Genomic DNA, 16404 nt, shown 5'->3' with positions numbered 1-16404 from the left:
TAGACTGACCTAAAAGACTTCATGAACTTGATTTAGAACGATTGACCACCACCATACCTCGTCTGGCTGATAGATTCTGTAAGTTCAGTCATAGAGCTGTGCTTAAGTCGTTTAGAAGAATTGAATCGCCAAGGAGCCATCGCCAAGGCACGTGCCGAACGGACTACCATTGTTACCACCCTGATCGACATTCTTTTTCACCGTTGGTTCCAGTAGCAGATATGGCCCATGATAATTAATTACGTTAATGCGTCGTATAAACAAGTGCCCGGCGTATTGGATGAATTTATCCTTACTAAATGTAGCGAGAGGACACTGAATTAACTTTATAGGGTCTACAGTTCACCCCACGTACCCTGACATGCCGAGAGAGAGGTGTGGAAACTGACAACGTGCGCATCTTCATGCGCAGGAATAACGTACGTGCCTAACCAAGACTGTAGGGACACTCTAGAAAGCATGGAGGCATAATAGCCTTGGTGCAAGCATGCAGGCATAATAAAGTGTTAACCTTAATAAAGTGTGCATAATAAACTGTTAACCTCGTGCTATAAATGCATCTGCAGGGGCGAAGAAATTTGCGCCCTTGTGCAATGACCACAAAAACGGCAGTGGTATTTTCTTGAAGGGAGAAATGTTCTATTGCAAAGTAAAGTAAAGAATGCGCATGAGGTGTGGGCAACGTCGAGGCTTACTATATGAAATCAGGGCCCTATGCACAAAGTTTCCCAACGTCGCCTCAGTTCTTTGGGCCGGACGTAAGATAAGGATGTAAGGGAAGCTAGATGGCCTCCTACCTGCACCAAATATAACATCTGAGAATGTTGCTGCCGCCGCATTTCGCAGTTCCGACGGTACCTGGGCTATTGCCCACAGCGAGAGGGTCTCTTGGACATGCTCACAGGGGTGGAGACGATCCTATTATACACACGACTTCGCGGAATTCCGCTTACAAAAGACTACCTCGACACACTCATGGACATTTTTCACCTGGATGAGATCAAAGACCACCTCGTGTCTACATACAGGTAAGTGCAAACGCATACAGTGCGGGCTTGGCAGGCGCTAGCAGCCGCTGTGGCTCCTGTGTGGCCTAATGCAAGCCCTATAGTAAGTGCATGGTAAACACTGAGCTCGTGGCTTCCAGAGTACCTGCACGCCAAGCAGTACTTAACTATAACATCGACTCCAGAAACAGCAGAAGGGCTTTTATCAGGAATAAATCATTCAGAGATAATGAATACCTTCATTCGCAAGCGACATCAGAATTAGACGAGGAGCAGCCCGAATAGCTGAGCTAAAAATGAATTTAAAGTTTATCAGTGAGGTGAGCTTTATGCCGTATATATGTGTGCGAGCGAGGTTTTCACAGTATGATGTCTGATTATGTTATCACCACTACAATTAAATGGCAGTCAATTTATAATTCGCTTCGGAAACAGTTATTCTGTTTTGGTAAATTTATTCTAGGAAACCTCCGACCACTGAGGGCTGTTTTCGTGCGCGTTCTTGCTTTGTTTCGATACTGCGAGGCTTCATACAGGTCAGGAGGGTTGTGCAACGGTTCCAGTGGGTTCAATTCGCGTTCACCCTCATTTATGGGATGAGCTGCCCCAGCTGTCATTTTCATCCAGCTCGGCAATCCATCTGGTCTCTCGACCCACAGTCCAGCGACCAATCAGCTGTCAGGGCATGTCGCCTGCGAGATCTGGACGTATAGTCGGGGTTTTCTAGGTTACTAGAAAACTTGGCCACACTTTATATATCGTGCTTCGTGATCTCGAATGTAGATAAATCTTTCAAAAACGCTAACATCATCTTATTTCACCGGAAAAGGAACGCCGGATTTGAAAATATTTTTGGGACTCTTGGAAACAGCTAAGTGTAATTCCTACAAAGTGTTTGCCAGCGCCAACGCTGTCTCAACTTTGAAATCTTTAGAATTCCATCAACGTATAAAGATATTGTTGATGGTTCCTGAGCGATATACTCTATTCGCAGTATCAGCCAGTCAATAATAAAATGTGCAAGACATGGGCGAACTCTGTCAATAAACTTGATACATAACGAGGAAGAGGTGCATTCAGTCAAAATGTGAAAAATAGTTCAGGGATCATTGAATCTTAATGCAGAAGAGTCATATGCAAAAATAAAGATTTTTACAGTGGCTTCGCGCTCAATCAATATAGCCTCAGTCAGGCAAAAATACGCAAACTCCCGATTCATTTCACTCTTTGTTTACATGAGCTATTCAAACGCCTGGATTGACATTTGTTGACAACATCAATTACCCTAGTAATGTGGGATTAGCTGCTGACATGACCTTGCTATGTAAATTTGGAGACGAAATGCGAATCAATGGCCGAAACAGCCAACGCAGAATGGTGAGTTCTGAAATTATTACGCATAAAGTTTAATGTCAATAGTTTCTCAAATTGAACAACAGTTTGTGACATATGGGAAAACGCTGCAATTTGGTGAGATAATGCTATATATACACCTGTGGCAAGAGTGATTACACCCGGGCCCCTAGACGAAAACTGATTGAAAAATAAGAATCGCGTGCAGCAAGTTTTGCACGTGTTCTAAGATTATAAAGGGAAGTTTACCAGTATTGCTAAACAAACTATAGATAACGCCTTTATCAATCCGGTACTTACACGTCACGATGTCACACCTAGGTTTAAGAAATTCCATTTAGCCAGGCGTTGAAGTCAAACCCCTTAATTATTCCATTTCATTGCACCTATGTTGTCCATTAAATGAACTATTTTTTTAACCTCATGCTAAAGTGTTATGCCATCCATGAAATGCGAAATACTCGGTTATATTTGCTGCGGCAAATCTGGCTCCCACAATTCGGTATTTGTGTCATTCGCCTACTTGCTCGCGAATGACATACTTTCTTTGTAATAATGTACAGCACGGTTACCCTCATTTATCCATCGTCATCTCTAAACGACAGCATTCCACCACCTAAAGGATATTTTCTGCTACGCTGAGCACACAGACCTTACCCCAGGCAAGAAATCTTTTGCGCGCGTACAAAACCGGCCTTCAATCGTAAGCCACCACTCCACTGAAACATTCTTGTGAATCAAAGCTCAGCATTTAGGATAACACAGACCCTCAGCTCAATAGCCTTGCTTAAATAACAGTTTTCTATCCTCAGCCTAACAGGTGTGACCGTAGAAAGCCATCATATATGCACTACATTGGAAGCTTCTCATCCTTGCCTTAAAGTTCGATGTTGTAGGAGCTTTTTGTTCGGTGTTACAGTTTGATAGATTCATCATAAATTATTTAAGGACCGCCCGGCTTGCTCTTTAATATGCTCGTGTATCTACGCTTAAATATCTGAAACGTTGTGATGTGTTCTTCACAGCGCGGGGAACAAGCGAAAGCTGTCCTTGTGCATCTGCATGATAGGCATGCCGAAGGTGATGCTGCTGGACGAACCCTACGCTAGCATCGGAGCCACGTCGCGAAAGCGAATTGTCAACTACATCAGCGCCCTTCAGCGCGTTTCCAAGGTTTCCATGGTGCTCACCTCCCACAGGTCCGTTTTTGATCATTAGTAGAGTCAAATTTTGGCCACTTGGTCATGTGATGCATGCTCTTGTGTAGTGTCACTTTTAGTGGCTTCAACTAAGTTTCAAAATGCGAGCACTCGGTAATACAGTGCCCGCCTCATAAAAGCACAAATGCGACTCAAGAGCCTACATCACCACGGGCAACACGCTGAGCATGTAGAATTAGCAAGTGTGCAATAGAACTTCACCATTGCAGACCTCGCAGCTTAATGACTCATGCCAGTGCTGTCAGAAGTTTGTTCGTTTCTTTAGTTGGGGTCCTCCTACTCATGTCTTTTGCGTTTTAGATGATGCTCGCAAGATAATATTGCTGTCTGGCGTGCCATGCTGGCTTCAGCAAGGGAATGACGAACTGTCTGGGTCGGCCTGATGAAGACGCATTGTATTAAGGGTTAATTGGGTTAATAAGGGTTGTATCATGGTAATTTGTGGTTATAGTGATTGATGATTGAATGATGTATCATAGGCAATGACGATTTATTGAAATCGGAATTATTTCATTAAATAATGTAATGATAATGAAAACCGGAAAAAGGCGTTCATGTGTGTCAAACTGCTCAGAATATCAAGACAATGCTTGATGATTCTAATTAGAAAAAAATCAGAGTTTGTAATTAATTAATATAACTTAAATATAAAAAAATCAAAAAGAGGTGTTCAATGGTGTCAAAGGGCTCAAAATAGCCATTGCATGATTATAATAGTTAAGAGAGTGTTTAGTTGGTGCCTTATCAATTATTTTAAAAAATTAAAAATCAGCTGTAAGATGACATACTACTGAGATGGGAAAGCCAGTCAGTAATATCATCAGCAAGTCAAAAGTCATGAACTTCAAAAGTCGTTAAATCTGTCATACCCTTAAGTTTCCCAACACGTTTTTCCTCTTCTATCACTCAAAGCTTGTCGGATGTGGAGTTCCTCTGCAACCGAATGGCTATACTTGGAGGGGGCAAGCTCCAGTGCCTCGGCTCGCTGGCTCACCTGAAAGAGAAGTTCGGCAAGGGCTACACCATCATGGTAAAGGCGTATCCGGACAAGAAACAAGATTTCGACTATCAGCGCGAAGTGGCCCAGACTGTGCGAAGAGTCTTCCGTCGGGCAGAGCTCGTTCACTCGTACGAGGTAAGGCTAGTTTTTAAAAAGATCGAATTTTTGTTTTTTCACTAGTAAAAAATTCAGCTTTTTTCCTGAACAAGATTTGATGCCCCTCTTGCGTGCCAACACTTTTTTCTACTAAAGTATATTAAACGCGGCCTGGTGAGAAATTAGCTCCATTTTGTCACTACGTACAAAATGTGGGTATTTTGCATTTATAGATAATTATGATATATAAAATATAACACAATTTGTGCTATTTATCTTCAGGTTTAGAGGACATGTTAACGTTGATTCGGCGACAGAGACAATAGTGTTAGGAAATTTAGCTCTAAGCTTTGTGGTGGCAATTTAATTCAAGTGTAGATGTTTTGAATATCGATCCCTTTAAAACTCCGGGGCTCCGATGAGAGAGTCATCGGAATAGCTAAACCAGAAATAAGTAGATAAGAAAGGTTTCAATCCCCGCTGGAGGGCCTATGCTACCCGTCATGCTGCATCCTTGCAACGACGCCTGACACAGGGCGCCGCTTGTCTATGGTGGAAAATAAAGTCGCTGGAACAATTCCGATGACATTATCGACCGCTGAGACAAGCGGCACCCGGTGTCGAGCGTCGTTGCAGTGACTTTAAAATTAAGCAAATGTCATCAACGAGTATGTATTCTAGAAACCTATATCGGCTCGGAGAACACACAAGACGAGCTCAAGCCACCTTTCCAATCTTGGCAAAAAATTGTTTGAAAAAAAAAAAATAAAGCTTGCATGAGAGGACTGATCTATATTTCGGTGACATCTTGCTGTAAAGGATCCGCCTATTGGCTCAGAAACGGCGGAAACGTACATGATGAACACGGCGCCTACCTTTGTTTATGGCTGGAGCTGACACTTTCCCTCAATTTGGGGTTTCACAACGATGCTATCTATATACATCGGGCCACTGTTGCCTGAGGCGGACATGCGATGGCTTAATTTACTTGACGAAAAGGGCTCCACTGCTGACTACAAACGGGCCCAGAAATGAAAGGGGCAGATAAATGAGGAGAAAGGGGTATTATTTAGATAAATACTGGCTGCTGGTTATCGATCTCCTTAGTCAATAAGATCGAATCTCGGCCGCGGCGGCCTCCTTTTGGTGGAGGTGAAACTCAAGGCGCCTGTGTGTGTTGCGATCTCATCGCAGATTAAAGAACTCCAAGTGGTCGATATTTACCTGCTATTTACGAAACCAGCACTGAAGAAGAAAGAGTGCTAATGTGCAACAAAATTTTATTCATAATAAGGAGACATCGGTGCGAGTTCAATAAAAAAAAAATTAGATGGTCTGTTAGATGTCTCTCAAGAGGAGAATGGCGAAAGCCTACCCTTCCTCACCTATCATTTGCCTCTCATTGGTTCCCTCTTATCGGCGTTCGTTGCAGAAATACATATTATTATACTTGGTTTACAGAAACGGAGTACGCAGTTTCTTTGGCAAATGCGAGTTTGGACGGTACACCATCGCTCCTGTCACGTGGCGTTCCTTGGCGCGCGTTCAATAGTGCCATTATAAATGATAGGAATGCTCGACAAGAACTAATCTCGCGGAATAAAACAGATTCCGCGGTCAACTCTCGCGCACAGGATTTCGTTCCATGAGTCTAGAAAGACTTTCGCCTAAAAAAAAAATTTCGCAGAGCTGAGCCTACTGAGCAGAGCTGTCAAATCAGCAGTTTCATAACCCCGCCGCGGCGGTGCAGTGGTTAAAACGCCCGGCACTACGGCTTAGCGCATCAGTCAGCGTCATCGTACAGTCATTTGCTCCATGCAGAGTGCGTCGTGTGATAGAGGTCTTCAGACAGGCAGGGACTGTGTACGGCTGCGTTCGCTCTATATCCCGGCGATTTCCAACAGCAACGACGTAGAGTAGTCTGAAAAGTAGTTAGCAGTTGCGGTGTGGCGCGGCTGCCCAACCACATGCAGCACAAGTTCAAAATCTGGCTTGAACGTGCAAGTGCCTGCGTGGTTTTGTTGAGACTTAATTGTACTGTAATGAAAATTTTATGAACTATTTAAAAATAATATTATTATAATTGTTATTAAATTGTTATTATAAAGCAATTATCATAAGAAAACAATACAAGCTCTTTAACTTAATCCCGGAATAACGTGCAGCAGCAGGACGCTTGAAAGAATTGTGTTCGCAGTGTCTCAATTATTGACCAATATTTTACTGTGTTAACCGGGCGTATATGCTTTCAGACAACGCATTAAATGTGCTTCAGAGGCGATCTTATTAAAATAATGCTTTTATTGGCGAGCGCGTTGTATACGAATCAAACGTTGTAAAATAGTTTGGCTAACTGGATTTCGTGGTCAGTGAAACAGGCCAACCGGAGTTGGATGTATTTGCTACTTAATAATTGGTTGCCAGTAAAGGAAAGGCACAGTATCTGTGACACTTTCTATGGAAGCCTGACATGAGCTTCAGACATGGGTTTTTTGGAGAATGCGGGTAGTAGTGCTGCAAAAATATTGGTTCACAGGAAGGGAAAGGCGCAGTATCTGACACACTTGTTTACACGGGCAACTGAACCGCGGCGTAAGGAAAGGTGGAAGGTTGGAGTGAAAGTGGAAAGAGAGAAAGACAACCCGTAGTGGAGGACTTTGAGAAATTTCGACCACCTGGGAATCGTCTGCCATGTCAAATGTTGTTGTGGCTGTAGGAAGAAGGAAAATAAAATGCACGTGCCTGGTATCGTTGTTGTTGTTGTTGTGGCTGTAGGAAGAAGGAAAAGAAAATGCACGGGCCTGCTACTGGCTCTGTAGCTGAGCCACCTCCGCTGCCTAAGACCTGATTGACCTGATTGAGACTTCGTGGGGGGATCTGGCTTGGAGCTTGACACGGACGCTTGGTGTTCGCATCAGCTCCTCCAATTTTCGACCGTGAGTGCGGAATTCTTGACTGTTCATGTTTCGAATAGCCGCAATCGACGCATGAAGGTGTTAAGCACCTGTCCACCCTCTCTTCGGGTCCGTCTTCCCGAATTTGCTGATAAACTTTGAGATTGCTCTGGGAGCCGGCCACCGCCACATTAGGCCTAGGCCTAACCCTTCACTCCCCCGACTTCACGGCCCACCAACAGCGGCATGGTGCGCACTGAAGATGGGGCTACTGATACTGCATCAAGATGGGACCGGGCCATGGAGGCTCGACGTATGGCTCACCCCGATGTCCTCTCTGCCCAGCAAGCCCCCACGAGCTCGACTCATCAGCCCCCGGCCGGCACAGCCACACCAACGCAGCCTACGCAAGGCAAGTCTTCCACCGTTCTAAAGCGTCCGCCACCGTTGCCCAAGCTCCCGACACGAGACCTTAAAATCGTGTTCCGCCCCGGTGGAGGCCTCGACCTAAGTAAACACAACGGGGGCTATATACTGTCTCTAGTCACCAGCGCTCTGCAGCTACCGATAGACGCAGTGCGAACACAAGACGCCATCCGAATCAACCCCAGGCACAATTCATTCACTATCAGCACGCCAGCCGAAGACCGTGCCCGCAGATATGTACAACTAGAATCTATAAAGATAATCGACCAAGTCTACCCAATGAAAACGTATATCGCTCCTCCGGACAACGCCATTCGAGGCATCCTTTATAATGCTATCTACGACCAGACCTCTGAAGAAATTTTTACAGAGCTAAAAACGTTCAACCAAAGCCCCTCCTATCTCATCACCGATGCACGCCGACTCGGCCACACCAAATCAATTCTGGTCACCTTCATAAATACCAAATCAGTACCTAAACAGCTGCGCTTCTATGGAGCGGTCTACCACTGCCATCCATTCATCGCCAAAGCAGAAGCCTGCTTCAACTGCCGTCGTCCGGGACATCGCAGCGACGTGTGCACGGCACCCAAAAAGGACTTATGCCAACGATGTGGGGAGACCCATGTACCGACCGACCCTCCAACGTGTCCACCCCAGTGCATTCTATGCGGCGGCCCCCATTTTACGGGCTCCCGCGATTGCTCGGAGCGATTCAACAGACCGGGCAACAAGAGACTGACACGCTCGACAGCTGGTGCAGACGCCGAGCAAACAACCCGGCAATCCCGAAGCAAGCACCGGACGAGTTCTACTAACCGCGTCCGCTCCAGGTCCGCCGCGTCCGCCGCTTCGACCAACGCCAGGAACCGCTCGCCATCTTTCCCGCCATTGACCGACCAGCTCCGCCGGAAAATAAGGTGAGCTGGGGCCCACGATCTTCCTCCCTTGTCCGAGAAAATAAGCAACTTAAAGAAAAGCTAGAAACTCAGGGCAAGCAAATTCAACAACAGAATGATCAAATAAAAAAACTCAATGATCATATTGAAAAGCTCACTCAGCAAATGCAAACACTAATTCACAGGCTCTCCCCCGCAGAGGGAATGGAAAGTTCTTGCACTCCCCTCCCAGGTCATTCCACCCCACTTCCGCCTCCTCCTCCCACATGCAACAACACAGCATCTACTACTAAAACTCATACACCCGCCAAACGGAAGGCACCTCACCAAGACATTCCTACAGTGGTCGACTCCCAAAAGCCTGATCTGGTCGCCTCCATAGCTTTACTCGAAGAGAAGCTTGCGGAAAAATTTGAATCTATGACCACCAGCACGAACGCATGGGCAGCTGGAGTAGACGCGCGGATAGCGATGTCGGGGACAAAAACGGACAAAAACCAGATCAGAAGGACGTGTCAGGAGACGGCTGTTTTGTTCCCCTGATCGCCGGCCAAGCGGCCACTCGCGGGTGTGTGTGTGTTTGTGCGCGCTTGTGTGTGTGTGCATGTTTACGCGCCGCAGTGCCCCTTTCGGAAATGGCACGGCTGCTTCTTGCCACTGCCGGCCAGTCGACCAACGGCTCGTCGCCCCTCAAAGCGTCCCGATCCACTGGCGCCGTTGAGGGCACAGCGATGGGCCTAACAAGACTCGGACGCCCGCCTGCCCTGAAATTCGAGCTTACGAGGGGGCTGCGGACCAGCACCGGGGACGCGAGGAGTGAGTGAGGAGGATTCCTCTGTTACCGACACCGCCGAACGAGCGCCGCGACTGCCAGGCTCCAAGGGCCCACGCAAGCATGGGGCCCCCCTAAATAAAAAAAGGAAAGAAGGGAAGGCCTGGAGAGAGGAACACGGCCAACCGTCGTCGAAAGACAGTGGCTTGCAAGGCGCCCAACGAAACGGTCGTCAGTTTGAATTTGTGTACAGTTTCTTTCATATGTAGCCATTAAATCAGTTTGTTAAGTTTCACCGGAGTTTTATTCTGTGACCAAATTATCTCAACGCAGACACGACGACCACAACGATTAATACGACTGACAAAAAGTTTGGCATTCCCCCCCGAAATGACGAAGTCATTTGTTAGTCGGAGAGTTCCAGAGTGTAGAGCAACTGAATTGGACGGCGAAGTCTGGTCCCCCCTGGCAGTCGGACTTCAAAAGCTCTTGTTCGGTTGTCTCTTCCCGTGAATGCCCTTTCGATTATTCCCAGCTTCCACATTTGCCGCGGCTGTAGGGCTTCTTTCAGGAGGACCACGTCTCCAATTTTAACTTGCTTTCCCCGTTGAGCTCCTTTGGAATGGGTCAGCTGTAGCTCCTTTAAGTACTCAGTGCACCAGCGTCTCCAGAACCCTTGCAATGCTTTGTTGCGAGTTGAAATCATTTGTCGCAGGTGGTTACAGGACAGGGCAGAGATTTCCTTTCTTTGCAGCTCCGGAAGAGAGGTCAGCCGTCTTCCGGTAAGAAACATAGCGGGACAGAGCGGTTCAGGTTCGTTCGGCTCTGTGTAAACATGAGTAAGTGGTCGGGAGTTCAGCACCGCTTCCACTTCAGCCAGCGTAGTTGACATTTCCTCGAACGTCAAGTAGCTCGTTCCTAGCGTCTTCTTTAAAGCTTGCTTCGTTAGTCCGACAAGACGCTCGTAGAAGCCGCCCCACCATGGTCCGCGTTCCACAATAAATTTCCATTGAACCCGCGAGTTCATAAGGTGATCTTGTACCGGGTCACCTCGCATCACATCCCAGAGGCAGCCCAAATCCCTGTTGACCTTCTTGAACGTGAGGGCATTATCACTGTAGATGGTGCTCGGGAGTCCTCGTCTGGTAGCGAACCGGCGAAACGCGAGCAGAAACGAGCCTGCCGACATGTCGGCAACCAGCTCCAGATGGATGGCTCGAGTCACCGCGCAGGTGAACAGCGCTACATAGCACTTCGTAGGCGAGAGCCCCTTGACGACAAGTGGTCCGGCAAAGTCGACGCCCGTCACCTGAAAGGGTTGGGCTTCTGTTATGCGGTCTGTTGGCAGAGGTGCTGTTACTTCGTTTGCCGGCTGTACGTTGAACCGCTGGCACGTTACGCATTCTTTTACAATTCTTTTCACCAGCTGCCTTGCTCCGATCACGTGATATCTTTCTCTGAGCTGCGTAAGCGTGTGGCGTATCCCTCCGTGCAACACTTTGAGGTGGCAGTAGTGGGCAAGCAGCTTCGCCAGGTGGCTTCCCTTTGGTATGACGACAGGATGTTTGGAGTCATAGCTCAAGTGGCTCCGTTGTAGCCGTCCGTCAATCCTCAGAACTCCGTTTTCGTCCACCACAAGAGAAGCATTTCTGAGCGGAGAGTCGTTGGGCACCGCTTTCTGATTTCGAATGCTGTGCAGTTCCTTTGAAAAGCCTTCTCTCTGCTCATTCCGTATCCAAAATAGTTCGGCCCGATCTAGCTCTTCGGGGGTGAGGGGTCCGGCTTCATCGCTTCGTCGTCTTGCCTTAAAGATGAAACGAAGCACCCAAGCCGTGACTCTGATCAGTCTCGTGAAAGAGCTGTAGCTTCCAACGTTCATTAATGCAGGCGCGGTCACCTGAGATGTCATGGCCGGCAGTGCCTTGGTTGGCTGCCTGCTCTCTAATTCCTTGTCCGTGAAGGTTGCCTGCACCAGTCCATTTGGCCACTCGCTTTCATGTGCGCAGAGCCACTTGGGTCCCGTCCACCACATCTCACTAGTCGCAAGGCGGGAAACTGTGACGCCACGCGTCAGGAGAAGCGATGCTCGAGCAGCAGATGCAGCAGCAACAGATCCAGATTCAAACTGCTCTAGAAAAGCTACTCTCTACCACAGTATCTCAAATGATCCCACCCGAATCTCAGCCCCAAGATGGCAGGACGTCGACAGGACATTAAGGTGTGGCAGTGGAACTGCAGAGGCTTTCGTTCCAAGCGTAGTAATCTGCAGCTCTACATTCAATCCCTTCCGGCCGATGAAACACCAGCGGTAATCGCACTGCAGGAAACAAACTCCCCTGTAAAACTGCTCAATTACACTCCTCATACACCAACAAACTGTCCTCAGTACAGAGTGGCGACGCTGGTTCACCGCAACTACACAGCAACTGATCACAACATGGACGTTGCAGATATCGACTTCCATTTGATAGAGCTGCTTCCCAAAGAGCGGAAAGGAACGAGTCTATTCATTCTGAATATCTACAGCTCCCCGAAAGGGAAAACTGCTCCTCTAATGGCGGCCATGAAAAAAGCCCTTCAAATCAGCGCTAACCAACCATTGATAGTTGCAGGAGACTTTAATGCCCGCCATATCACATGGGGATACAAAACGACTTGCAGTAAAGGCGCCCGACTCTGGACACTTCTCCAAAATGAGGGCATAACCCTTGTCAATGATACACAACAGTACACGCGCATCGGCAACAGTGTACAGAACAACACCACCCCCGATCTTACACTCACGAAAAACATAACACAATGCTATTGGACAAACACGCAAACCTCTCTTGGTAGCGATCACTATATAATTGAGACCTCTTTCTCACTATCCTCCATAACCCCCCGTGTAAAGAGGAAACTCAAAATCACCAACTGGGATCGCTTTCGCGATCTTCGTACCGCGGCCCCGAAGCAGATAGACCACCTTACAAATTGGCTGGCTAACCTCAACAAGGACGTGAACATGGCCACATCGGAAATGCCATGCACACAAACCTCGGAGGTGATTGACAGCCGATTACTCCACATGTGGGAAGCTTACTCGAGCTTACAGAAGCAATGGCTTAAAAACAAACGCAATCGCGCCCTGAAGCTACGCATCTCCGCTCTCATAAGGGAAATGGAGACGCACGCGGCACAGCTCAGTCACCAGCAATGGGGTCAAGTATGCGACCGCCTTGCTGGAAACCTAGGACTTAAGGACACGTGGCGGTTGCTACGATGCCTTCTTGAACCCGATCACGCCAAGAATGTACAGCACAAAAATGTGACGCGTCTTATCCATGGCATAGACATGGACAACGACAACATTATTCAATCCTTAAAAGATACATACCTCACAACCACACCGAAGACACCCTTTTACCACAGTACCTTGGAACCCAAAACCATGAGCTAGACGAAGACATCACAAAGTATGAAGTCAGAGCAGCCATGCTCCAACTCCGCACTACGTCTGCTCCAGGAGCCGATCAGGTCACGAACAAAACACTTAGAAACCTCGATGAAAACTCCATCCAGGCAATAACAGAACTCTTTAACAAACACTGGCAAGAGGGAACACTTCCCTCAGAGTGGACGCACGCTCAGGTTACCTTTATACCTAAACCCGGCAAACCGCTCACTTTTTCAAACCTTAGGCCCATTTCGCTAACTTCATGTCTTGGTAAACTTTTTGAACACGTTGTCTTGAATCGGCTACATACACACATGCAAACCCGTGACCTTTTTCCTCACACAATGCTGGGTTTCCGCAGCCACCTATGCACCCAAGATGTCATGCTACAGATATCAGAAGAAATTCTCCATCCCCGACACTGCAAACGCACAAGAGCATTGCTGGCTCTAGACTTGCAAAAGGCATTTGACAATGTCTATCACTCCTCTATATTGGATGCACTATCCACTCTGAATGTGGGAAACCGAACACACGCTTACATTTCAGCCTTTCTCCGGGATCGCACAGCAGAAATTCGGTTCGGTCCCCTAAAATCCCCCACTTTTACCCTCGGTAATAGAGGCACGGTAACTCTCACTTGTTTTCTGTGGACACCGCAACCGCGCCGCAAGGGAAGGGAGGAAGGTGGGAGTGAAAGGGGAAAGAGAAAAAGAGTAGCCGTAGTGAAGGGCTACGGAGTAATTTCGACCACCTGGGGATCTTAACGTGCGCTGACATCGCACAGCACACGGACGCCTCTTCGTTTCGCCACGGCCTGATTTATTTATAGGAAGGGAAAGGCACGGTAACTGTCTCACTTGATTTCTGTGGACACCGCAACCGCGCCGTAAGGGAAGGGAGGAAGGTGGGAGAGAAAGTGGAAATAGAGAAAGAGGAGCCATAGTGGAGGGCTACGGAGTAATTTCGACCACCTGGGGATCTTTAACGTGCGCTGATATCGCACAGCACACGGACACCGTTTCGCCTCCATCGAAACGCAGCCGCCGAGGTCGGGTTCGAACCCGGGTACTCCGGCACAGTAGTCGGGCGTCTTACCACTGCACCACCCTGACGGGGCAGCCCCTTGATCATCAAGGGACTTTAGGCTGAGCCACCTCCGCTGCCTCGTGCGAACAGAAGAGAGAAAGTAGAGAAAAAAAGAAAAAGAAGAGGGAGAGAAAGACGCGCGCCGCAACAACGGCCCTCGTCCACCACCACCGAAACAGTGGCGGGTGCAATGACGGCGTACAACAGATAAAAATTCGGTGGCAGGCTAGCCCCCGCCGCAAGCGGCGTTGGCTTACCAGTTGCAGCCCCGTAGGGCCAGGAACAGCCACCCTTCACCACCTCCCGCCGCCATGTCAGTGCACGTCAAACATGGTTGGTTGGTTGGTTGGTTCACAGGAAGGGAAAGGCGTAGTATCTGTCACATTTGCTCTGTGGACACCTGAACCGCGCCGTAAGGGAAGGGAAGAAAGTGGGAGAGAAAGTAGAAAGAGAGAAAGAGGAGTTGTAGTGGAGGCCTACGGAGTAATTTCGACCACCTGGGGATCTTTAACGTGCGCTGACATCGCACAGCACACGGACGCCACTTCGTTTCGCCTCCATCGAAACGCAGCCGCCGAGGTCGGGTTCGAACCCGGGTACTCCGGCACAGTAGTCGGGCGTCTTACCACTGCGCCAGGTGGTCAAAATTACTCCGCAGCCCTCCACTACGGTACCCATTTCTCTCTGCTTTCACTCCCACCTTCATCCCTTCCCTTCCGGTGTGGTTCAAGGTTGTACAGAATACGTGTGACATATGCTGTACCTTTCCCTTCCTGTGAACCCATTATTATTATTATTATTATTATTATTATTATTATTATTATTATTATTATTATTATTATTATTATTATTATTATTATTATTATTATTATTATTATTATTATTATTATTATTATTATTATTTAGTAGTAGTAGTGCTCCTGCGCTAAATTTTCTCAGCCTCGCCGCATTGGGGCAGTAGTTAAGATGCCCGAGTACTGTGCTGCTGTTCCCGGGATCGATTCCGACCGCCGTCGGCTGCGTTTCGATGGAGGCGAAATTGAGGAGCGTCGATATGCTGTGCCTTCTCAGTGCACGTTAGATACCCATTGGTGATTGAAGGCTGTGATTAGCTATCTTTTTGTTCAAATCCGACACTTTCTGCATACAGGGCTTGTTGGAGTTCCGAATGTCCCACGTGCGCATGCTGTGGAGCGACATGTTCTCGGGCATGGCCGCGATCAAGAAGAAGTTCAAGCTGCAGGATTTCTTCATCACAGACACATCGCTTGAGCAGATCTTCCTCAGCGTGACAAGGAAGGAAGCCAGTGAGGCGGCCGCTGCCGCGGAGGCACCTAAGACGGGTGCCATCACAAATTTAGGCATATGATGAACAATGCGGAATAGCAGACAGGGGTCATCGAATTGATCAAACATTGCGACAATAAACTGAGTCATTAGATGCTAATGAACTTTTAAATCTAGGTTTCTAGTGAAGGTGGTGTCGTTGGCTTTCTCGTTTACCAGTGGTACCACTTTTTAGCTGTAATGAACCAGAGAATGCACTGTCAAACACTTGCCGTTTTAATATGCATCGCATTTTTGCTGGCGTTTTATTATGCATTGCGTATGTGCACCAATACCTAGCTATCGGAGCGCCTCAAAGGATGACACGGTGGCCGTTCACATGACCGTTGTCTTCGCTAGGAGTTGATACACACGCCGGTTTGCGGGAGAAAGACTCAGATCATTATCTGGTAGCAATGAAATTGCAGTTTTGGAGAAAACAAAAGCACTCTGGACTCTTTAAAAGCCCCAGCAATATTTACAATCAGCCTTCCTGCTTACTTCTAACTGCCACTTTCACTATGAACAAACAGCTGACATCATGATGATACTACGTATACAGTTAGTTCCATAACGACAGGGCCGGAATAATTCCTATGTGGCACTAATAGTACTTTCCGGATGCCTTGTCAATTTCGGGAGCCTTGTTTACACGTTTAGAGGCGTTCTGAGATTTGCGTTTTATTTTTATTTATTTTTTACCGCGATCTCTCGCAATGGGAAATTTTTTAGTGCCCTTACTGCATATTTACCTCAGTAGAGTATACTCCGAACTCCTATCATCCCTCTATATGGCTTAGAGAGCGAACGAACTTTTGGAGCTGCCATCTTAGTGGGTAATATTGCTAAAATGGCCGTGCTTGAGTAAGATTGTAGGACAGATCAA

At 47.5% G+C, this 16404-nt stretch overlaps 1 protein-coding gene across 1 annotated transcript in view; it reads left to right on the top strand.

Moving 5' to 3' along the window:
• Positions 1-15561, top strand: part of LOC146199652 (phospholipid-transporting ATPase ABCA3-like) — an 86669-nt gene extending 71108 nt beyond the window's left edge. Inside the window, exons 22-25 of the mRNA XM_084592166.1 lie at positions 847-1028; positions 3386-3559; positions 4493-4715; positions 15343-15561. Of these exons, the coding sequence (XP_084448292.1) occupies positions 847-1028; positions 3386-3559; positions 4493-4715; positions 15343-15561 (798 nt within the window). The remainder of the gene's footprint in view (positions 1-846; positions 1029-3385; positions 3560-4492; positions 4716-15342) is intronic.
• Positions 15562-16404: the final 843 nt, after the last annotated feature.

This window comes from Amblyomma maculatum, chromosome 2, assembly GCF_055883805.1.
Source record: "Amblyomma maculatum isolate TAMU_Amacu chromosome 2, ASM5588380v1, whole genome shotgun sequence".
NCBI lineage: Eukaryota > Metazoa > Arthropoda > Arachnida > Ixodida > Ixodidae > Amblyomma > Amblyomma maculatum.
Note: the sequence above shows the minus strand (reverse complement) of the source record. Positions and strands in the feature narration are given on the sequence as shown.